The 23,894-nt window shown below is 58.4% G+C and overlaps 2 protein-coding genes and 1 long non-coding RNA gene across 11 annotated transcripts in view; 1 reads left to right on the forward strand and 2 right to left on the reverse strand.

The window, feature by feature from the left end:
• MCF2L (MCF.2 cell line derived transforming sequence like) overlaps window positions 1-11,644 on the reverse strand; it is a 90,147-nt gene extending 78,503 nt beyond the window's left edge. Inside the window, exons 1-3 of one of the 4 annotated variants that reach the window (XM_070380702.1) lie at window positions 11,104-11,141; window positions 10,949-11,008; window positions 7,266-7,438 (exon numbers count right to left, since the gene is read on the reverse strand). In XM_070380702.1, the coding sequence (XP_070236803.1) occupies window positions 7,266-7,434 (169 nt within the window). In that variant the 5' untranslated portion in view covers window positions 7,435-7,438; window positions 10,949-11,008; window positions 11,104-11,141. Of the gene's footprint in view, window positions 1-7,265; window positions 7,439-10,705; window positions 10,820-10,948; window positions 11,009-11,103; window positions 11,142-11,591 lie in introns of those variants that run through there. The other 3 variants (XM_070380708.1, XM_070380703.1, XM_070380704.1) reach the window with 3 other exon arrangements.
• On the forward strand, window positions 9,512-13,525 carry LOC138990228 (uncharacterized). Its single transcript, XR_011466347.1, has 3 exons — window positions 9,512-10,063; window positions 12,793-12,967; window positions 13,350-13,525. It is a non-coding gene; the product is annotated as an uncharacterized lncRNA (long non-coding RNA).
• Window positions 13,526-17,671: 4,146 nt separating this feature from the next.
• ATP11A (ATPase phospholipid transporting 11A) overlaps window positions 17,672-23,894 on the reverse strand; it is a 103,393-nt gene continuing 97,170 nt past the window's right edge. For 3 of the 6 annotated variants that reach the window (XM_070380719.1, XM_070380720.1, XM_070380715.1), the window contains exons 29-30: window positions 21,781-21,884; window positions 17,673-21,036 (exon numbers count right to left, since the gene is read on the reverse strand). In XM_070380719.1, the coding sequence (XP_070236820.1) occupies window positions 21,792-21,884 (93 nt within the window). In that variant the 3' untranslated portion in view covers window positions 17,673-21,036; window positions 21,781-21,791. Of the gene's footprint in view, window positions 21,037-21,780; window positions 21,885-23,894 lie in introns of those variants that run through there. The other 3 variants (XM_070380716.1, XM_070380718.1, XM_070380717.1) reach the window with 3 other exon arrangements.

Below are 23,894 nucleotides of genomic sequence, written 5' to 3' on the forward strand. Positions count from 1 at the left end.
TACAGGAGAGAGGGTACCGGCAGAGCATCCCCACTGCCCCCCCAATGGCATGGTACCCGTGCTGTGATGGACGGACCAGTCACATCGCTGTGTTACTGTTAACTAGACCTTCAGTTTTTGCCACAGCTCACTCTCCGTGTCGGCAGTTGTTGAGTTTGAACAAACCACGATGTCACGTACCCACCATTACAGAATCGTGGAAAGACTGGCCTTTCACTGGCCTGTGATTCGCTGTGTGTTAACTAGACCTTCAGTTTTTGCCAGGCAGTTGCTGTTTGATGTCACACCATTACAGTGATGTGGTCACTGGCCTCCCTGTGGCCCCCAGGCTGCTGTGATGTCACACCCGTGATGTGGTCCCTCCCGGGGACACAGAAGGAGGCACAGGGACCCACCCTCACATCCCCCCAGTTCCCTGGCCCTAACCCCACACCCGCGATGCCCACGGGGCCTGCTGCAGCCTGAAAGGAAACACAACCTTAGAAACACACCCGTCAGGAAGGCATAGCTGCCTTCCAGGTTCCCAGACACAAGTTCTGTTCTGAGAAGCTCCCTGGGGGGTGTCATCAGCCCCAGTCACCCAGACCAGGGACCATGCCCACTTGCCCCACAAAGCAGCCCCGGGGCCTCCAGTGTCCTTGGTGGGGTCAGCGACTTAGCGACTAAAAACAGCAGCAGCAACACCTCATTTTATTGTGCTTTGCAGATACTGCATTTTTTACAAATTGAAGGTTTGTGGCAACCCTGGGTAGTCAGAGGATAATTGCCATTTTTTAGCAATAAAGTATTTTTAAAGTATACTTTTTTCATTCAGACATAATGCTATATTACACACTTAACAGACTGCAGTAGAGCATAAACATAGCTTTTACAGACACTGGGAAACCAAAATATTCACGTGATGCCCCTCACTGAGATACTTGCTGTATTGTGGTTGGCCTGGAGCTGAACCCACAATATCTCTGAGGTCTACATGTATGCAAATTATGCCTAAATAAGCTGATATGTGCCAAGCTACATTCACACGCACACTGGCCCCTCCGGGAAGGTGTCCAGCTTGTCACGGGTCCCTTTCTCCTACTTTCCCCGCAGCAACCCAGAAGCTGACGGAGAAACAGAGTGCTGGGCTCACCCAGGAGCCACCCCGAGCGGAAGGGTGCTCTGCGTGCAAGCTCTCCCGCGTGTGAGCTCGCCCGCGTGTGGACTCACTTGGCCACGTGTGCACTCACTCGCCTGCGTGTGAACTCACTAGCCTGTGTGTGGACTCTCCCGCGTGTGAGCTCCCCGCGTGTGGACTCACTCGGCCACGTGTGCACTCACTAGCCTGCGTGTGAACTCACCCGCGTGTGAACTCGCCCACGTGACTCTCGGGTTGGTGTAGAAGCCCGTGTCTCAAGGCCTCCTGGGACCCTCAGTCCCCTTGAGAAGGAGACTCGACTCCCTGCTCCTCCAAACTGAGCGCTCTGGCGTCCCGGTCACTGACCCCCTGCATCCCGCAGTTTCAGCCCTGAATGGGAGGCACGGCGGTCCAGCCTCGGCGGCTCAGCTGCGCCACCTGCTGGTCTGAGGGCGGGCGGCAAAGGAGCTGGGGGCCACGTGACCGAGCCGGGGGCACCGTGTGGACACGTCCCTCCCGCACCCTCGGGACACTCTTGTCAATGAAACTCGGGTCCATGTGTCCGAGCCCAGAAACACCGCAGGGTAGACAATGGGGGGGGGGCAGCGACTGCCCACAGGACAGTCAGGAGACGTCCGGCTGTCACGACGCAGGTGCTGCTGGGGCGAGGGTGCTGCCCACACCCCAGCAGGCGCTGGGTGGCCCGCGGCGGGGAGGACCCGGCCCCAACCCCCGGCTGCCGAGGCTGCGAAACCCTGGGGACCTGCGGGTCTGTCCCTGCCCCTCCCACCTGGTCCCGGGGCGCGGCCCTCCAGTGAAGGACGACGCCATGGCAGTCCTCAGAGCAGAACACAAGCTCTCTTTCTGCCGTTCAGCGAGGTCCACGGGTGCGCCTGGAAATGCAGGCTCAAAGGTGACGCTCTTCTTGCACGTGCACGAGGGGCCTGGGGCGGCCTCCTCGGCCCCCGACTGGGGCTCCCACCTTCAGCTCCCGGGGCGGCCCAGGGATGCCCGCCCCCTCCAGGAAGGCCCCCCACAACCCCCCGCCCCTCCTTCTGCACTGCTCCCTGGAGTGAGCAAGTCTGTCTGCACAAAAGTGGACGATTCATGCTAAGCAGTGGACACCATGATGACAGAGCTGAGGTCAGGAATGCGGTCAAGTTTCAAAGGGGCTGTTTTTGTTTAAACAAAGGCCCTTTCCTCCGAGACACTGGTTTGGGTTCCGGGATCTGTGGTCACAGACCTGCGGTGGACACAAAGCTCCTGGATTTACAGAAGCAGAGTCACAGCCGTCACCTCCCGGAGATTTTCCAAATAGGCATTGGGAAGACACTTCACTCCTCCCAAAGACGAGGCTGACCTGCTCGCAGCTTCCCTTCTGTGTTCCCTCCTCTTGACTCCTCTAGAGCCTTTTAAACAGGAGTTTGAAAGAGTTAACTTCAGAGAAACTGTGACCTCGAGCAGTAACCATTGTCCTGCACGCGGTCTAAGAATTAAATATTTACAGCCTGCATTTTGCAGAAAAACATCTAAGAAATGATCTCCTAGGGCAGCTGAATCACAAACATTTTCTAGCAAAGCATTTCAGATTATTTTCAGATTAGGGGAAACCTTTTTATCAATTTTAGGAAAATGACAAAGCGCCCACGAGTTTCCTGCCACCAGAGAGTAAATCACATGTCGTCCTGTTGCTTCCTTCTCTCCCCAAAAACACCTTCTTCCAAACAACCAGCGTTAAATCTCGGCTTTCACCAGAGCCTAACTGCACTACATGAGGATGACCAGCAGGAAAACCACAGGAGTCCTGGGCCGCCTAACAGAGCCCCACGGGCCCAGCGGCTTTAACAACAGGGTCTGTTCTCACGGAGCCGCCAGCCGGAAATCCGAGATCGAGGAGCCAGCAGGCAGCTTGTCTGAGGCCTCGAGAGGGCTGGCCAGCTCTCGTCCAGCTCCAGGGAGACAGGGCACAGGGCAGGGGAGGAGCCCGCTTACGTCACTGTCTTTGTGACCCCCGTTCACAAACCCCGGGGTCCCCTGGCCCTTGGCTAACGGACGCCGTGCTCCCCAAGTGGCTCGAGTCGGCGAGTCCTTCGCGCTCTCACCGACCACACGTTTGCAGCGAGTGAGCGACTGCATTCTTATGAGGCCCCCGCCCCTCAAGCGTCTTTGTCATCTGCACCCACTGAGGTCCGCGCCTTGTGCTGTGAAGGTCCCTGGGTTCGACAGACATACAGCATCCCACCTCCACAGCCGTGCAGACCGGCTCCCCTGCCCCGGGGTCCTCTCTGCTCGCTTCCTTTCCGTTCTGAACAGCATCACCACCCGGACAGACCATGGTTTGTCTGTCTATCCGTCACCTGAGGCAGGGTTGCATGAAGTCTGGCAGCTCAGAATAAAGCTGACCTAAGCCCCCGGGTGTGGGTTTTGTGCAGCCATGAGTTTTCGGCGCATCCTGGTGAATACGTAGGCTGTGGGTCGTGTGGTGAGTTTCGTGTTGGAAGAAGCGGCTTTGAAGTGGCCTCAGGGTCCTGCACCCCCAGCTCACTCACCCTGACAGGCTCCTGTGACGACATCCAGCGGAGAGGACGTCAGGAAACTGGGCTCCCGAGGAAAGGCAGGCCCGGCAGGAGGAAGCCAGGCGGGCACAGAGACTGTGTCCCCGCCCCGCTGTCCGGGGGACGGTGGACACGTCCCCCGCGGATCCTGACCCGTGGCTGAGGCCCTACCTGCTTCCCGGGCTCCTGGGTGTTGAAGAGTTAAGCCGAGCACGAGCTCTGGCTCGGCACCCGCTGTTTCCTGCAGAGATTTTGCTAATGCGCCTAAGAGCAGGTGCACGCTGACTGACAGGTCCGTGTCCCACTTCCCGGCCTCCGGGCAGGCCTGCAGCCGGCCGGCCTGCTGATGCACCTCAGCCAGGAAGGCAAGCAGCCCGAGGTCGCGGCCAGCATGGCCCCCAGCGGCCCCTGAGTCCAGGAGCCGGGTGCCTCCAGGTGCCGGCAGCCCAGAGTCGCTGCTGCAAGGCTGCTTAGATGGCGCCCTGGAGCCGGCAGCGGTCAGAGCATGGCGGAGAGCGGGGAGCCCCCGCACACACTGGCCAAGGTCTGCTCAGGCCAGCAACCCCCTTCCTGAAGCCAACTCGCGCCCACCCCCACCGTGCGGAGGGTCACACCACTGCCAGGCTCTTTCCAACACCCATTGGCTCCCGGTGCCAAGTGCAAGCCCACGAGGCCTGTGAGTCCTCGTCCCACACACGCGTCAGGAAAGGCGTCAGGAAACACCCCACCTGCCTGCTGCAGTAGAGAGAGCGGCTGAAAACGCACTCGGAGTAGAGTCGCTACAGCTTTTTTGTTAGGAAGGGAAAAAAGCCCCAGGTTTACTTGAAAAGGTGAAAACCGCTCCTTTACTTTTGGGTCTGGTAACTGCTGGCCTGGTTGGACGGGAGAACCCTTGTCTCCAAGAGGCCCCAGGGATGCGACTGCACCCGGAACTGGCCCCGACTGAGCTGACCAACTGCTGATGACGAGGATCGGGGTCCCCACCACGCAAGTGACGTTCCAGGGGGATCTTCCGTTCACAGCAGAGGCTTCAGACACAGGAGCGGCGGAACAGTACAGAGCCCGTGGCCTCCACGCACACCCCGCCCCGCGTCTCTCCCCCGACGTGTGATCTCAGGCGAACCCAGACACCCGCGTTTGTCTAAATGCAAGCACGGGACAGCCAGCAGCTCTGGCTGCAACGTGGCTCACAGCTCTGCATTCAGACGCCAACTCTGACTTGAAGCCCGCGGGTTGTTGGCGCTGGGTCGGCTGGGTGTCCGGCTGCTCCCCTGGCCTGCGGGTCCTCCTGGGGACTTCTCTTCTCCACAGAGTCTCCGTGGGTCACAAGCAGCCCCCCGCGGCCTGCAGCATGCCCCTCTCGCACCCCAGGGCCCCATCCCGCTGCTCCTCGAGGCTGTGCTGGGTTTCGGGCCCTCAGGCCCCAGGGCAGCCCCCTCTGGTCTTGCTTCACCACGAGGGTCCTGCTTCCCCATGAGCCCCTCCGCCCCAGCTCCCGCCCACTGACCTGTCAGAGCTCGTAAGCCAGCGCCCGGCACTGCGCCCCTAGCCTGCAGGCGACCCCCCAAAGGCCCAGGCGAGCCCGGCCCTGCCCACACCAGCCCGGGGCTGCCCTCGGTTCAGAGCTGCACGCGCTCAGGATGCCCAGTGGACCCCGCCTGCCCGACACCTCCATCTGCGGACAGAGGGCCTGGCCACCCTCCATGTGGGCTGCAGGGCCCCGCTGTCCCGTCAGCCATGCCCCACGGTTCCTGCTGGGCCCGCAACATGAGTGCCAGTGAGTGCCCGTGACCGACCACGCATACGTGTGGGCGGCCCCCCCTACGCGTGGCTCACGCAGCTGGTGGCAAGTCAGGGCTCACCCGTGTCTGCGCCACACGAGACAGGAGAGGCGGCCCCGTCCGCTGACCTCAGATGCGAGTCCTGGAGACCCAGTGCCCCCGCCCGCCTCCCGGCCACAGAGGCAGGTAAGCCAGGTCTCCTGGGCCTGCTGGCTGCACCCCCTTCCCCTTAACCGCCCAACTCTCCAGGGGTCCCGACTGCCTTCCTGTTTCCAACCTCAGAAAACAAAAAAGGTCCCAGCTGCAGGGGGACAGTCAAGAGAGGGGGCGAAAGTCACGACAGAGATTTCAGCCACCGGGAGGCACGGTGTTTCCTACAGGGCACAAAGCTACCTGGCAGGCCTGCTTATTTAAGAAGAGAAGGAACGTGAATGATGAGAGATGCGTGGGTCAGCCAGGCCTTGCTCCCTGAAGGAGCAGAAGTCATGCAGAGACATCACACGGGTTGTTGGCCCTTCGAGGTGTGGAGAAGAGGAATACTGCACCTCAAATCCATTTCACGGGCTACTTAATTTCATAAGCAAACAATTGCATTTCAGAGTTGCAGGTGGTGCTGACGAAATGAATGAATGCTACCTCCCAGAGCGTGACTGAAGACGTCGCCAGGCTGAATGTCCAGATCAGATTTCAAAGCAGGCAAAACAGGACCACGAACAGAGACCACAGGGAGACACACGCAGTCACAACTGCCGCCGAAACCTGCAGTTTATATGCTAGTTTTTCAAGGCAAAACCACAGCTTCTAATATTTTTGGCATGAAAATAGCGTTTTAAAATAAACACTGCAAAACCAAACCGGATGGTCACCTTTCAGAATACATAATTAGGAAAATACATAAAGACTGAAAGTCCTGCTGTGCGATTTCATATATTTCAGGCAAATCTTACTCAGTCAAGTGGTCTCTATGCACATGGAGAGAGAACAAGAGAATGAACAGCAGAGACCCCGAGTCCACGCCGACTCGGGTCAGACAGAGACCCCAGGGAGGCAGCGGGGCCCGAGGGGCGGGAGCTGATGTGAGAGCACAGCCTGTGGGGCCTGCAGGTGGAGGTGTAAGGAGGAGCGGAGGGGGCTCCGGGCGCCCCCGGTGTCGCCAGGTAAGGGGGGCACCCAGAGCCAGGGGTGCCCAAGGGCCCTGAGGGGCTGGCGCAGCTGCAGGGCGGCTGCAGGGCGAGGGGAGTGGGCTCTGCAGCCCCTCTGGACGCGGCTCCTATGAGAATGAAGACCCGGGGGCAAGGGGAAGACAGGAGTGCGGGAGCCACGAGGGAGCGGGTACAGGGCCAGGGGGCTCGGGTGGGCTCAGGAGGGACACGCTTGGAAAGTCAGTACAATTAAAAACTGGCTTCTGGAAACAAAATCCACAAAATCGATCTGTGAGCTGATCCAATGAAGAAAAAGAGAAAGTACAAATACTCAAAATAAGAAATGAGAGGGGAAAAATGTCTTGGAATAGACGAGTTTAAAAATCGTCTTACAAGCAATTACTTTGTATAATTATGTGATTCAGTTTGAAAACCTGGTAAAGTGGAGCCCTGGGCTCTAAACCCAGACGGCTTCCCGAGAGCTCACCAGAGCCAGCCTCAGCCTCACTGCCAGGAAGGCAAATGGGCAAGCGTGAGGACTGACGTCTCACCCACAGGCCTGGGCCCAGCCGGCCCGCATGTGCAGGCGGCCCTGGGGCCCCGGGGAGCTGCCGCCTAGACCTGGGACGCTGGTCCCCCATCCGGATCCCAAGGAGGCAGCTGGCCCTACCTGCAGGCGGGGGTGGCCCCTCCGGCGGGTCTGGAACAAGCCTGATGACGTCAGGGACGTCCACCCGAGGGTCGCTGTCCTCCTCTTCGGCCTCGTGGGACCCTCGCGAGGAAGAATCATCGTCGCTTCCGGTTTTCTGGCAAAGGATGAGCCTCCAACAGTCGAACATGAGTCTGCAGAGTGAAAAACAGACCTTAGAAGGAAGACCAGGCCACGCTGCGAAGACATCAGCCGTGCTTCCTCCAACAAAGCCCAATCTCCAGGCACAGCTTTTGGCAGTGTTTATTCTGAAATGGATGTGGGATATTTAAAATTCATTCTTCTCCAGGTAATTTCTACCGTGTCCACGTTCAGGTAAACAAGTGGTCTCCTTTTATAACACTGGAATGGAAAAAGCATTGCACAAACAGTAATATTATTTACTTCTGCTGCATACGAGAAGTAAAAACCTAGATTTTCCCTTGACATTTGGGCTCTTGTTTCAAGGACAAAAATGCCCCTGGTTCTCCTGGTTTCAATGTCACAGTAAAATTCACTGAACTGGCAAACCTTCAAAACCAATGCCACCTGGGCCGGAAACATCTCCAATCCCCAGGTAAAGCACGCTGTCCAAGGGCCAGGACAAACACTCATGTCACCCCTCCAGTGGGAGTCTGGCAAAGAAACTCGAATCAAGTCTTTGGGAGGCAACCTTGGATTTAAAGAGACAGCGAGTGACTGCATCTCGACAGAAGCCACGTGACGTCATCTGCCTGAGATGCTCGCCCTGGGAGGTAATCTCCCACAGCCCCCTCGCCGGTCTTTGGGCATATTTATGGTTCATTATGGCTTCCCAGGTGGCGCTGGTGGTGAAGAGCTCACCGGCCAGTACAGGAGATGTAAGAGACGCAGGTTCGATCCCTGGGTCAGGAAGATCCCCCGGAGGAGGGCACAGCAGCCCACTCCACTGTTCTTTTTTTTTTTAAATCATTGGTTTCAAGTTTATCCTGTGAATAGACACCAAGGATTCCATAATCATGAAAACTTGAGCACACGACTGATCAAAGAAAAGTTAACACATCTAGACAATAAATATACTTACAAACAATGTATATTTACGTATCCCACCAGGCTCCTCTGTCCGTGGGATTTCCCAGGCAAGAATACTGGAGCAGATTGCCATTCCCTTCTCCCACTCCAGTGTTCTTGCCTGGAGAATCCCATGGACAGAGGAGTCTGGTGGGCTACAGGCCACCGGGTTGCAAAGAGTCGGACACGACTGAAGTGACCTGGCGTGCACACACGCCCATCATTTCCCCTGTTGGCTTATGTCTGGCTGGGCCCCTTCCATAAATTCTGCTTGTGGCCCCATGGCAGCAGCTTAACCTGCTTGGTCGTCGGTGGTGCTCACACCCACCACGCTGTCCAGAGCATCAGGGAGGGAGGCGGGGCTGTCCGGCTGGATGCCGGGGACCGGTGACCCTCAGGGAGGTCCGGTCTCCACCTCCTCCCCACGCCTGTCCCTCCCTGCCCCTCAGGCCCAGTCTGTGGGACACCAGGGCCTTTCCCCTGGGAGTCGCCTGCTCTGTGTTCCGTCGCCAGCCCTAAGCTCTGAGTGAGAAAGGGACCAGTGAGGAGGAGGACGGCGTGGAGACGTTCGGCGCTGGTGGGCTACGCTCTTCAGCGTCCCCACCTGTATCTTCCTATTTGACTTGTTCCGATTTCTGTGGTTGCTCAGCTTGGTAATTTGAATACAGTTCTTCGCTTTTGCAACAGATTAGACTGAACGCTCCCAGCAGTGACCTATACCCACTGAGCACACGTTGACATGTTGCCCACTGGGGCACAAGCTCTGCAGATGAACCCTGGGCTGCTCCTGGGTCACCTCCGTGGAGCTGCGAAGGGACTGGTCCTCTGGGCTCCACAGGGATGCTGGGCAGTTCTGGGGGAAGTGTCCAGTTTCCTGGGGATGGCGGCGCTGCCTGATGCTGGACGAGGTGCTTCGGGAGCAGCCTCTGGTCGAGGTCCGGCTCGAGGTTTCCAAGAGTTCCTTGGTAATGGCCACAGGGTGTCCGGGAGACCGTTGCAGGCTTGAAGTCCTGAACGTTTTACTAGGGGAGGCCCAGAGGGAAAGGACATGGTCATCCCTGAGGGGAAGGTACTGCGGACCAGCTCCACCAGCACAGACTCCAAGGGAGGCTGGGCAGTCTGACCGGCCACCCCATGCTGACCACACAGCGTGCCTTCTCTGGGAGCGGGCTGGGCCGCCACCCGCCTTCTCCAGGGAGGAGTGGACCAAGCATCTCTTGAGCGGCTCCAGACTCAGCCCTGGGCCCTGGGCAAGTCCAGGTTGCGGCTGGCGCTCAGCCAGCATCTCCCACCTGTCAGGGAAGAGCGTCACCCCGGCTCTCCTGGGCTCAGGCGAGGGTGAAATGAGTGGACCTGAGAACAAGAGGCTGAGCTGAGTGTGGAGCAGAATGCTATCTTCTGGTCACTGTTCCTCTCACACTTCTAGCTTCTCCCGGAGCCTCTTAGCACCAGATCAACTAAGCGGATGGCCAGGTGCCACCAACAGAGCAGTTTATTCCGTTCGCACAAACGCTCCAGTAACCTCTCTCTCAACTTCAGGCTTTACGCCATTTTACAAAAGGTATGTGAGCTCCTAACAGCAGGAAGCTCTTCTGTCCAAGTGACCTTCATTCCACTTCCAATCACCAAGATGCTGCTTCCCAGGTAAATCTCCCGTTTTCACAGCTGAGCCCCAAACGCAGAAAGAGCCTGAATGGTGATCCGGACACCGATTACAGCCACAACCTGAGGTCAGGAGACTCCCAGCAGTGGCAGGGCTGGGAGGGAAGAGGCTCCAATTCGGGAGAAGGACGGGTTTCAGGCTGCGTCTGGGGCAGAGGTGTCCTCAGAGCGCTGAGCTCTGCAAACAGGTGGCCCCTGCGCCCTCCTCCTGATTCGCGGATCTCCTGGAGAGAAAGGCGCCCCAGAACTGGGGTCAGTCACAAGAAGAGTGGTGCCCAGGCTTCTGGCGTGGAAGGCCCGCCACTCTCGCCAGCCTTCTCCCGGATCGCTGCCAGGGGGAGCTGTCACAGGTGGGGGTCCGAGGTCACAGAGGCCTGATCACAGCTGCGTCCAGGTCCTGGCCAGATGGTGAGCCTGGGACCTGGGGGGTGCGCCCCGCCCCGAGGGACGCAAGTGCTGAAACACAGCCAAGCCCCTCTTCCTGCCCTTCTGGACTGACTCACCCGGAGCGTGTGCCCTCCCGGCCGCCCACCTGGCCCACAGGCAGCATCTGTCTGTCCGTTCCAGCCCCCCGCAGTGGGTCCAGGAGCTGGGAGCAGAGCTCAGAACTCAGGTCCCTGAACCCGCTCTGGGCCAGCCACTGGGTCAGATCTGCACTTTAGGAGACCCTCCACCACGAGGTCTCCCTCAGGGCGCCACCCCTCACCTACCTGTCCAGGGGGGTCCCGGGTCCCCTGGGAGGGACGCACACACTCGAGAGCCAGCACTCCAAGACACACGTCTATTTTTGTGGCCTGGCCCCTCCCAGTGGTCACACATCCTGGGGCCTCCCACGGCCGCCCCGACACATCCTGCCCAGCCTCAGGGTCACCTTAACCCCTTCCCTGTCCAGGGCTGGCTGGAGGTCCCTTAGGGGCAGGGTGGGAAGCTTCAGTAAAGTTAAGAGGCTGCACCTGCTCCAGAAAAGTCTCCTTCCGGCCAGCTGGAGCGGGCTCCTGTTTAAGTGTCCAGCGCTGCAGAGAACGGAAGGTGGTTTTTAAAAACTAGCAGGAACACCGTTTAGCGTTTAAAGAGCAAAGGGCCTTATTTTTAAACCGCTGAGTCTTACTTTTCCGCTGCCAGTTTGAAAAGCAAAACAGCCAGACAGGGGCCGGGAAGTCCAGATTCAGCCAGCCGCCCTCAGCGGCCCCACCTGGCCAGGCACCTGCTGGGAGTCAGGACTCCTGGATGAGGTCCTGGGAGGGGCCGGGCAGTGACAACTGTCCGCGGGAGGACCCCGTCCCGACAGTGGGGGGCGTCCCGCACGTGGAGCCCGCGCTCCGGCTCGGGCGGCGGCGCCTGGACACCGCGCAGCGCCCCGGCTCCACCCCGGCCGGTCCCGGGGCTCCCTGGGGTCGCACGCGGCCAGGACGCGATTGGAGCGCGCAGACCGGTCACCGGAGGCGATCGGAGCGCGCGCAGACCGGTCACGGGAGGCGATCGGAGCGCGAAGACCGGTCACTGGCCTCCGGGACGCTGAGTCCGTCGGCCCCTCTCCCCGGCCCTCCCGGCCTCCCCCACCCGCGGCCACCGCCCACGCTTCCCGCCCCCACACACCTGCCGTGGGACGTCCTCCCGGCCTGGTCTTCCGCCCGCAGGTGCGCGGCCGCCCCTCCTCCCCGGCCTGGGGGAGGGGAGGGGAGGAGGGGGAGGGCTAGCGGGGCGGCGGCGAGGACGGTGGGGGAGGGGACCGCGCGGAGGGAGAGGGAGGAGCGCGAGGGGAGGACGGCTGAGGGTCTGCGCGGCGGGAGGGGGCGGGGAGGCGCCCGACCCCGCCCCCAGCGTGTCCCCCCATCACCGTCAACCCCTCCGCCTGCACGGAGCAGGCGGTCTGCTGTCTGGGTTCGGGGTGTGCAGGCCCCAGGGCAGGGCCGTGCAGCTGCGGGGGGGCCCCCTTTTTTGCAAGAAAAGGGAAGGGGCCGGCCTTTTCCCTTGTGGGTCCCCCTTGTTCAGGGAAACTCAAATTCCCCAGTAGAACTCGGAAAGTTGAGGCGCACAGGCTGAAACGTCCCCAGTGTTGCTCTAGGTGTGAACTTTATTTTAGCTGGCGCTTCCAAACGTCTGCATTCTGTGGGCCATACCGGGAAATCAGAGTAAGACCAGCACAGAGTTCCGTCGGGAGGGCAATAGGCACAAACCCCAAGGCTCCAGGGAGCCCCACCCCAGGAGCCTCCTACCCGCCCTGGGGGTGCGGCTCCGCTTGGAGGGGAGGGCGCGCCGACCTCTGCAGGACTTTCCTCCTCCAAGTGCGGTCCCCACCACACGGCATCGCCTGGCAGTCAGCCCCCGCTTAGCCAGCGCCCTGGAGCCCAGGCGGGGCAGCCAGGCCCCGGGTGGTGGGCATGGCTGAGCCAGGGCTGCCAAGTGGACAGGACCCCGCACACGCTCGGAGGCAGGGCTGCCTCGAGGAGGAGGCTGGCCCGAATGGACAGCAAAGCGAAGGCAGGACCTTCCTCAGCTGGACGGTTTCCTTCCCAGATTGAGCGGGGATGGGAAGGCCCCAGGAACCTGGCAGAGTCAGGGCAGAGGCGGGGGCCTCTCCTCTAAGGGCCAGTTGGATGTGCGGGCGTGGGGGCCTGACCCGCTTGGTGGGGCCGGACCCGTTTCGCATGACCTCAGGGACCCGGGGTCCTGGGGTGCTCTCCAGGGCCTGTGCTGAGTGTCATTGGAGCTCTGAGAGCCAGAGGGAGGCACCCGGCCAACCTGCCTGGAGGACAGGCAGCGCTCAGTGACCCCACGACCCCGGTTGGTTCTGCAGGCCGCCACTGCCCCCAGGCGGGCTTCCCGTGGAGGGTCCCAAGCCCCACCTCGGCCACAGGCACCAGGACCGGGAGCCTCTCCCACCACGGGGAGGCCTCTGGCCTTGAGACATGGTCACTGGCCCAGGAGATCGAGGAGGACAAATGCCCAAGACGCCTGTGCACTCAGAGACGGTTAGTGCCGATTCAAGTCTCCCGACTCCAAGGCGAATCCCAGAACAAAAGCCCGGGCACCCTGCTGGTCAGGGGCCCTGAGGGCCGGGCCAGGCCTTTGTGCAGCTCCCAGAGGCTCGGGGAATTACCATCACAATCAGGGCTCTGGGAGGAGCCAAGGGGAAAGGGACCTTCTGCTCTGGCTGGGGTCAGCCCCTCCCCTGGCGTGGGCCTGGCGGCCTGGAGACCCCTCGGGCCTGGGCCTGGGCCCGGGAGTGTCCTGGGGCTGCGTCTCTGCCTGGTCACCGCGCCCTTGGCCCTTCAGGGAATCGGGGACTTTGCCGTTTGAGGTTAATTCCTCTGTGGAAAGCCTCTCGCTCCCACAAAGAAGTCTGTGTTACAGGAAGTATTCCCAAGTGGCTCAATGGGTGAAGAATCCACCCGCAAGGCAGGAGACGTGGGTTCGGTCCCTGGGTCAGGAAGATCAGCCCCCCACCCACCGCATTCTTGCCTGGAGAATCCCGTGCACAGAGGAGCCTGGTGGGCTACAGTCCACGGGGTCACAGAGGGTCGGATGGACGGAAGCGACGGAACACTCACGTAAGTGACAGCGAGTGGGGAGGGCCGCCCGGCTCCCCATAGCCTGGGGTCCCCTGAGCCTCTCAGCGTCTGCCCCTGCCCTCTGGGTCCAGGTCAGGAAGTGGCAACTGGGACACGCAGGAGGCTGGGTCGGGGGCCTGGTCCTCTGGAGTTCTGAGGTGACCCTGGGGCATGAAAAGGGGGTTCCTCCCGCGTACCTGGGACCTCAGAGAACCAACCTGCTGGGGGAGACATGGGCGCCCCAGCCGCCAGCAGCCACAACCTCGTCGCCCACCCCGCCTGAGCTGCGGCTCCTTGGGGCTTGTTTCTTGGCAGCTGGCCGACCCTGCCCCACGGCTTTCCTCTGGGAAGCCAAAGGCAGGGCTCCCAGGTGACCCTCCAGTCTCCAAGGAATGCTGCTGGGTGGGCGGGCGGGGCCCTGAGCCTCCAGCCTGGGGTTTATTCAGGCAGCAACGTGGCCCCAGGCCCGCGCTGGCCGCTGGGCAGTTCACCTTGCCCAGGCGGGGTCTCGGGGCCCCCGGAGCTCACCCCCAGTGTGGAGTCAGGCTGTGAACACTGATGAGACGGGGGAAGGAGGTGCTTAGCACACAGACCAGTGTGGGCAGGACCCCCGGACCTGCTGGGCCACCGTGGGCCATGGTGAGTTAGCGCCGTGCAGCCCCGGGTGGGGATGTGGGGAGGGGCGGCTGAGCTCCGTCCCCAACCCCCCTCCCACTGCTCCCCCTCACACGCAGCACGACGGTGTCTGCCCTGCAGCAAGGCCCCAGAGCAGAGCATCGGTTGAATTGTGTCTCCCCAAAAAGATACGTTGAGGTCCTGACCCCTGTACTCTAGAATGTGACCTTTACAGACACAATGTATCTAAAATAAGGTCATCAGGGCAGGGCCCTCACCAAAGGTGACTGACAGCCTTGTGGAAAGCAAACGCTGAAACAGGCAGAGTGGGCGCCACCTGAGGATGGAGGCAGAGAGGTGTCTCCAGGAGCCCCGAGGCTGGGAGGCTCGAAGCCCGAGGGAGCCAGGTGGACCTCCGCCTGCGGTGCCCGTTTCTGCGGCCCCTGGACAGAGTGAGCGACGGCAGGGGGTGGTTTTACCTGCAGGCGGGAAGCAGCGCCTGCTCCCTGGCCGTCCTTTCGCTCCGTCCTGTCCACGGGAGTGACCACCTCTTCCCTGTCCTAAGACAACCTGCAGGGGATGGTCACGGCTCATTTGCAAGTTTTCGCAGGGACAGAATGAAGGGACAAAGTCCGTGATTAAATAGTTAATCTCACTAGGGGATGGTGAGTAGGAAAACATGGGCGATCCCTGTAAGCTGACCACCTCTTGATAAAGCTCCACCGCAAACCCCCAGCAGAAGCATGAGGCCCGAAACAATAAAGCCACGGTGCTTGAGCCCACTCCTGCCCAGCGAGCTCACTAAGTTAATGGTCCCTGGGCCATGCTCTCTGCACTCCTGCAAAACTGATTTGTGGCCCTAGCTTGACCCTGGAGGGACAAGAAAACCCCCTTCCCGGCCTGGAGGAGGAGCTGATGGCAGCTTGACATCTACTCGGGAAAGACAAGGGGCTCCTCCCTCCTCCCCACGCCTCCTCTGATTACAAAACTGTAGCCCACTAAGTGCTCAGAGCCTGGCACTTCTTGCCCGCCCACTTGTAAGCCTCACGAACATCCTGTTCTAGTAAATCACGTGTTGACCACGTGGCCCTCACTGAATTCTCCTTGGTGCTGAGACCTAAAGGACCGTGGTGCCGGAGCTCTCCGCAGCCCCCCTGAAATGGCGCCAGGCTGTTCCAGCTTACCGTGTTCAGTGTCAACGGTCTGCGTTCTAGCCTCTCGTCCCAAGCAAACTGTTTAGGTTCGTGCAAAAGTAATCGCTGTTTCACGTTGTTGACATTTGCTGTTTGATATTGGAATACATTCTTAATAAATGTGACTGTGATACATCATTTTAACATGTATTTCTTGATTTATGTTTTTTGCTATCACCTTATCACTTACTGTTTATTTTATATTTAGACTGTGGAAGTGATGTTGGACAAAAAAGCAAATTCCAGTGATTTTCTTGAGTTCAAAATGGGTCGTAAAGCAGTGGAGACAGCACGCATTCGGCCCAGGAGCTAATGAACGTTCAGTGCGGTGGTGGGTCAAGGAGTTCTGCAAAGGACGTGAGAGCCTTGATGATGAGGAGTGTAATGGCCATCGGAAGTTGACAGGGACAGCTGAATGAGAGCCATCTTTGAAGCTGATCCTCCTACAACTACATGAGAAGTTGCCCAAACTCAACACCCACCATTCTGCGGCCGTTCGGCCTCTGAAGCAGATTGGAAAGGTGAAAAAGCTCAAAGAGGGGGTGCCTCACGAGCTAACTGCAACTCAAAAAGAATCACTGTTAAAGCGTCGTCTTCTCTTAGTCTACATAACAACAACCAACTAGTTATTTCTCAATCGTATCGTGACGTGCAAAGAAGAGTGGATTTTATACAACACCCGGGACAACCAGCTCAGTGGGTGGACTTAGAAGAAGCTCCAAAGCACTTTCCATAGCCAAACTTGCGCCAGAAGAAGTCATGGTCACTGCTTGGTGGGCAGCTGCTGGGCTGACCCAGTACAGCTTTCTGAATGCCGGCTGCACCATGACCTCTGAAAAGCAAGCTCAGCGAATCGAGAGGATGCACCGAAAACCGTGTCTGCGGCCGCACTGGTCAGCAGACAGGGTCAGCAGAGGCCACAGATGTGAGGAAGGGACGGGGGCCTTGCAGGGCAAGCTGTGGGCCTCAAGGGCGTCAGCTTCTAAGATCGGCTTAGGCCTGACACTGCCCACTAACTGTGAGGCTTGGTCTTCGTATCTGATTAAAGACGGGTTTCACTGGGCCCCTGTCAGGCTTGATTAGGGCTCATACCTGTGTCTGGATGATGAGTTAGACATTTGCCGTCTGACTAAATGCTCCTGAATTATCCTGACTGCATGCGATGAACTTAGCAATAGCAATAGCAATGCGATGAACATGTACTAAGGTCAGAGTCTTCCCTGGCAGGTTAATATGATGACTCGATTTAGGGGTGTCCTCTTAGTGTGAGAAAGGAACTGATAAATTGTGTGTTATTTCTAAGATTTTTCCCTGAAAGAGGAAGCTTAATAATTGCAGATGTTGATCACACTGAGACACAGCCCGGTGGAATGAAGGACTGTGTTCACACGCACACTGGTAGGAGCTGGCTGTTCACACCCGCACAGCCTCAGGCCAGGGTGCCCTCACTCACTTGAAAGCCAAGCGTGCTTCTCCCGGCTCCCAGGGTCAGTGTGGTCACAGGTCCCTGTCACCCGAGGCAGGTGTGGACGCTGGACCCCAGTGGACAGCAGCCCTGGGACGCGACTCACTTGCGGCATCTGTTTCCTGTAGACTGGCGTGCTGGCCGCTGTGTGGTGACAGCCAAGGCCGCCCACTGGGGGTGAGTTACTTGCCTTTCCTTTGTGGTTTGGGGGCCGGGAAAAAGCCCCCAATTTAGAATTGTGCCCAGTGAAGCCAGAGGCCTTCCGAGGGACCTGTCAGCCTTGAAAGGGCCGCCTTGCCCCGGCCCAGCAAGGCCCTTTCTCAGGGTCCACCATGATCCCCCAACTGAGTCAGAATCCCAGGAATGAGACTTTGTGAGGATCTGTGGAGTGTTTGGGGGTCAGTTTTCAGAGACGGGACGTGCAGGGGTGGCAGTGGCCAGCAGAGGAAGGGGGCAGGGCTGGGGGGGCCTCTTGGGGCCTGCAGGAACCCCATGGGGCAGCACGGGTCCCTCTCTCCTAACTGCCCAGGAGCCCTGGGCGTGGGGGCCAGGGTTTGGACAAGAGGAGGAGTGGAGGAGCCCCTGGGGGACGGGGTCTGGCGGACAGTCGGGGAGCAGCGGGAAGGACAGGGTTCGGCCGGAGTGTCCTGCTCCGGGCCCTCCGCCCTGGCGGTGCAGCTGTGGGCCAGGGCCACCCCATCCCACACGATCCTGAGAGGCTGCTCCCACGGCTTCATCCCAAACAGAAACACTCGCTGGGAGACTGTTTGCCCGGCAGCTGGTCTTGGGAGAAACTTAATGCCAACTTCTGTCATCTTTTTAATCTATGAAGAGACTAAACCAGAACTTTTTCTTCTTTATTGCAAGCAGATTCAGATCTCCCGCCTAGACGTTCTGCAGAAAAGTCCAATCATAATGAATATTTGAAGATAAATACTTTATCTACAGAAATAAAAGTTAAAAACAGTAGCATACAAAATAAATTTTACAGAGATTTAAGATTTGGTTTAATTCACCATTTAATTTTTCAAAGCAGATTAATAAATTATCAATTAAACATTACTGTTCAGAGGTTGATTTATTATCTTAAACACACCTACTATACTCAATAATTTAAAAATAAATTCCAATATTTATGATGACAATACCTATAGATACCATTTGTGTTAAATATATTTTTGAAGATTTTCTTTATCACACTACATAATGAATGAACATTTTAAACAGCAATGCAGACGCACATAATTTTAAGTCAGAGACATTATATGCATATTAAAATTCTGTATATTTTGATAAGGTAAAAAATAAAGCTATATAAACTGATCTTTAGATTTTTTTCTGCAAAAGTAGAATCACACTTTAATAATACTCCGACACATCTTCGTTAAAGCTTTGTTTATGGACATCAAAACGATTCTCACCCCCATTCACCTACCCTCTAACTTACTAAAAAAAAAAACAGAATGAATGCATTTGCCAGCTGACATTTTTCCTGTTTTTAAAATTAGAAATGGGAAACTTCCAAAAGAAAGTGCATACCAAGCTGTTACACTGAGTTGTTAAATAAATACCATTAATTTCAAGATAAGCAGAAGTGGTTGCGTTAGGTTCTTCATAATCAGTGCAAAACAGGTGAACTCTGGTTTTAAAGAAAAAGGCTGGAAACTCCCCTTAGGTTGCCCTGAACTTGTGGTTGATGTCCGTGAATTTAAGAATAGTTACACTGTGTGCGAGGCATTGCTACAGTTCAAGCTGCGAAGTCTCACAAGGCCAACTAGGCGTCTGCGGCGTCACTGCGGAAGCTCCGCCCCCAGCGAGCCTCGCGGCCGTGCCCCTGGGGGCCGTTTGGTCTGTGTCTGCCCGTGGAGTCAAGGGCACAGGAACGGGCTGACTGGGGTTCTAACAGGAGTGGCCGAGAGCGCGTCCCTTCTCCCAGCCGGACGTGGCTGCAGCTGGGAGGGTCCGGCCCTGGTCCCAGGGCGGGTCCCCTCCAGTGGGAACCAGACATCCGGACCAATGGGGGAGATGTTATTATGTGGTTATTGTGCAGCTGTGAGTAAGATTTTCAAAACTAAGGAAGATACCTAAACTACTTGCTTTAAGGTCAGTTTAAGGCAAGTAAGCACTGCCCACCGCCAGGTGGGAGTCTCAGTGTCTTGTCTGAAATGTCCCTTCCCTGGTTCTCGTCCTGCCCTGGCTTCTGGTCTCATGGCCCTGGTCCATCTCACATTGTCAGGCGCAGTCACTTAGGAACTTCCCAAACAATTTTAAGAAGACATATTGGGGCGTGTAACGGTCAGTAGCTGTCCTAAGGAGACTTGAATTATCCGAGGTAAGTGATAACCGTCTGGATACAGGCAGAAAAGAGGACAGCGAACCGTCAAGAAGCTTCTATTTTAAGGCTGAAGGATAGAAACTAAAAACTAAAGAAAAAGCAGATGAAATTGCAATGAACGGTGAAGAAAGAGCAGAGCAAATGATCAGACTCTAAATATGCCTTGTAACTACTCGCTACTGCCAGAAACACCAAAAACAAAACAGGTTCAGAGAATAAAGTCAAATCTGAAAATTCACATTCATCAGATATTGAGACATTCAGCCAAAACGTTCATCAGAATTTAAATGTGAAGTGGCCAAAATGTCTTCAACTTAAAAAATAAAAGCTTTAAAAACATACTTTAAAAATTAGATATGGTACGTTAACAAATAAACGAATAAAACAGATATAAACAGCTATGAAAATACTTCAGTGCAAAGGCAATTTTAAGATCTCTAAAAAAATACATTACAAAGAATTTGTTAACTAAAACATACAGAGAATCTGCCCCCACAGGTAAGACATTTATACCCATTTTAGGTTCTTAAAAACGGCTGTACAAACGCACACACGGCTGTTTGCAGGGTCTGGTGCGGGCCTCACGCAGGACGCGGGCGTGAGTGACGGCGAGGGGGCGGGCCCTCGGGCGGACGCCCACCCAGCCTCACGGCCCCTCGGCGTCACCCCACTCTTTGGTATGCTTGCCCGTCACCCGCTTTCTCCGCACCACCTGTGTACCCTGTTCTTGCGGTCAACTCCCCCCCTCGTTCAAGTATCTCACAGGTGAGCATTACAGCAGCGAACCACGCGGTCTGAGCGACTCGGGAGCAGACCCAGGTGGGCTCAGCACCGTCCCGCATCCACAGGGCATCCAGCGGGGGCAACGTTCAGCTTCCGGGTGACCCTCCCCTAAAACGCCGTCAGTTGTACCTTCTCAAGTTTGAACCTCAAACTGAAATGTTTTCCTTACGGACCATTAAGGCTACGTCGAACTGGTTATTTCTAGAAACGGAGATTCCGTTACAGGAGAGCGACGGGGTTTACCGCCCGGCTGCCTGCGGGCGGCACGCGGGCAGCGGTATTGCTCTTAGGTCTCCCGGGCCGCCTCGGCGACCCTGGGCCAGGTGCGGATCTGGGGGTCCACGCCCCCGAGAGGCCGCTCCCCGTGGGGGTCTGAGCACCGCAGCAGAGGCCGGCCCCGGGTACCCAGACCCCCACGCGTCCCCGCAAACCCCGAAACACCCTTCCCACAACAGCAAACCGCGCCTGCGCCCTCGGAGCGGGAAGGGGCACCTCTCGGAACCTGTGCTTTACAAGCCAGGCCCCCCCAGAGGCAGCGGGGTACGGGGAGGGGGCTCCCCGAGCACGCGGGCAGCACCTCCCCCGGAGGGGCGGAGTCGGGCCAGATGTGACCCGCGGTCAGCGTCACCACGCGCAGGTCTGGACGGCAGCCGTGGACGGGGCGGGGGGCCAGTCCGAAAGCAGAGGTGTCGGGCTCGGGAGGATGGAGCAGACCGGACCCCAGCCCGCGAGGCTCGGCCATGCTCCCCGGAGGCCCTGGTAGGGCGGCTGTGCTCGGAGCGGACCGAGACCCTTGAGCAGAGGTCCTCCCGTCGCCACGCGGTCAGGGAGGGTAGCGGGCTCGTGCGTGTCCTTCTCGGTCGCCACTCAGGGACGCCTGTCCCATCTTCCTCCTTCTCCGGCCGCAAGAGCAGCACACGCCACGCAGCCCTTCGGGGCTGGACCCTTGAGTGTGGCCTCCTCTGGGGCCGCGGGTGGTGGGAGGCTGAGCAGGAGGGGCCCCGCGTTCCCTGCCTTCCAGGGCGCTGCCCGGGGTTGGAGACTACAGAGTAGCAAGTGGGTGACTCCCCAGAGGCAGTCCTGACACGAAGCGCGAGGTCTGCGGAAACAGAAAGGACAGAGTCAGTACCGGGACCCTGCGCGGACCCTGTCCAGCGCCCGTCGGAACGCAGCGCAGCCGCGGCCCTCGCTGCCCTGGCCGGGGCACCCTCGAGCGTAGCTGGGCCAGACACCGGGCGGCGTGTGGACCATCCGTCCCCTCGCGTCCACTGTCCCGCAGAAAGGTGTGTAAACACGAGGCCCCTCCCCAGGCCCCAGGCTGAGTGCGGCTCCTCCCGCAGCACATCTCGCTGGACCGCTCCGACGGAGGCCCCCGCGGCCGGAGGCCCAGGTGGTCAGACTGGACGTGCAGGGAGGGAGCAACCCGCCAGGAGATGCCCACTCTGGATGCTGAAGGCGCAGCTGGACGCCTGCCCCGGCCTGGCTCAGAGCCCTTTGTTTATTCTGAAAGGAGGTCTTTCCTGGAGGACCCTTCAGGTGGAGCCATGCCCACCACCGCGGATGAGAATGAAGGCTGAGTTCTGGACGCCGAAGGACGCTGTGGGCCTGTGCACCGCACAGATGAGTGTGCACGCACGCTCACACGCGTGCCTGGGTGTGCACCGCAGGCAGCCTCAGGCGGCCAGCCTCTCCAGTGGGCCACTTACCGGGGACCGACCCCACGTGTGGGCAAGTCTTTGTCACCGTGAACCTAACAGAAACGGCACAGCACGGCAAAGCTCTGGAGGAAACCCACGCGGTCCGCAAGAGCACAGCACACGGGCTGCCCGCGGGCGGCCGTTACCTATCCTCCGGCTACTCGCGCCTCGGCCGGGGCTCGGGGTCCGTCAGCAGCGGCCGGTCGGGGCTCAGCGCGGCGTCGGCCGGGGCTGGGCAGCTCGGGCTCCTCTGCAAGGCGAGGACAGACACTGAGCCCGCGCCGCACGCCCGGCTCTGTGGGGACGGCCGAGGGGGACGCGTGCGGGAGGCCCCGCTCTCGGAGCAGCAGCGGCCGATGGTCGGGGCGTGGGACCCGGGACTGACGGCCCTGCCGCTCACCCCGACCTTCCGGAGACTGCGCTGCTCCTGAGGGCGCACAGGCCCCAGCGAGGGGCTCTGCACCGGCCACTGTCTGTCTGCCTGTCCGTCTGTTCCTGCCTGTCCGCCTGCCTTCCTGACGCTCTGTCTGCACCTGCCTGCCCGTGTCCCTGTCTGTCCCTGTGTCCCTGTCTGTCCGTCTGCCTGTTCCTCTGTCCCTGTCTACCTGCCTGCCTTCCAGTCTGTCCCTCCGTCCCTCTGTGCCTGCCCGGCCCCGTCCCTTGGCCCCATGTCCAGTCAAACAAAAGAATCCTGGCCTGAAGCTAGAATCCGGAGGTTGGGGCGTGGCAGGGCCGCAGGCCAGCGGGGTTGGGCGTTTCTAGTCCGAACACTGAGGCTTTCCAATCAAGTGGTGTGAATTTCTCAGTGCCTCGGAAGAAGGGAACTGCAGGAGCTGGAGAAGCACAGGGTTGGAGGTGCAGATGCCCCCGACTAGGCACGAGGGGCAGCAGGCGAGAGGTGAAGCAGACTAGCGCTCAGGTGGTTGCTCTTTGCGGGAGTGCATGCCCATGGATGTGCAAAGAATAAATGCACATGTGTGTATACAGATGCCACACGCGTGTACGTACACGCACATGCTTATATGTAGCCTCTGTGGTTTTCACTTTAATAGGACAGATGAAAAGAAAAAGCCACCCATCTCAAATGCAGCATGTTCCATGGAAGCACTAGCCAAGGGTTCGTTCCTCCAAAGTTCTGCCGAAATTGGCTGGTTTTGCAGCAACACCGCACGGACCCTGTGTGCGCCGGGCACTGGCTGCAGGCACCGTGAGGGGCTGTCACAGCCGTGGCCACGGACACCCAGAGCTCAGAGCCCTTCGCCAAGCAGCAGAGTCCGGCTTCTGCAAAGGCTCAGAAGCAAACCAGCTCTCAGTAAACCCCATCAATCGTCAGAGCATTTATTTTTAGCCCAGAGTTGGCATGATTTAACTGGTTTCACAAGCACCTCCTGTGACTTATTAAAATGTTCCTAATAATTTCATCCTAAATGTCTTCAAGTGTGTAAACAGTGAGATAAAATTATGTAGTTTATTCTAACAAATTCTGATGCCCCAGGGTAGAAAAATTTTGATTGCCAATAATTACTTGAACTTAAAAGATGAACGATTGTTAAAGAAAAAAAGGCCTTCTTTTTTTTTGCTTGAGGCATTTTCCTATTAAGCAAGCTGCCCAGTAAAGCAGTAACACCAGGCACAGGCCTTCAACGTGTGCCCAGTGTGGGGACACACAGGGGCATCGAGACACAGAGGACGGAGAACAGATAAGCGCGTCCTTGAAGCCTTGGCTCCAGGTGAGAAGCCTCCCACCGTGGGCCGCGGCCACAGAAAACGGTGCGGCCGCTCCATGCTCCTGAGAGTGAGCCACCCATGCAGTTTAAGGCACAGGTGGAGTCTTTTTCCAAAAACAATCATATATTTTTAACAAGATAAGAGAGACTTTGGTGAGAGAGTTGACCCCGAACACGCCTGTCCCGGCTTGTCCACAGTCTAGGGGCCCGGCCGAGGCTGCCTCTCCCGGGGCCGTGGTCCTGCCAGTCCCGCGGGCTCCACATGAGGGACAGGGAGGAGCTGCCTCGGGCCCCAGGGCGAGGCCAGCGCTGACCCAGGAGCTGCCCCTGCCGCACGGGGGCTAGGACCGGCCTCACAGCTGCCACCAGGCCAGAGGGGCGCTGAGGCTCCCCAGGGAGGCCCCGCGCAGCCGTGTGGGTGGAGATAGCCCGGCGCCCGCGGCACCGGGGGCCTGTGTGCGGGGCTCCCGAGCTTAACCGTCAGCCCTCCATGGTCCTCCGATCAAGTCCCAAACATGCAGAAAGACAGAAAA

The sequence above is a fragment of the Bos mutus genome, chromosome 12 (assembly GCF_027580195.1).
Source record: "Bos mutus isolate GX-2022 chromosome 12, NWIPB_WYAK_1.1, whole genome shotgun sequence".
NCBI lineage: Eukaryota > Metazoa > Chordata > Mammalia > Artiodactyla > Bovidae > Bos > Bos mutus.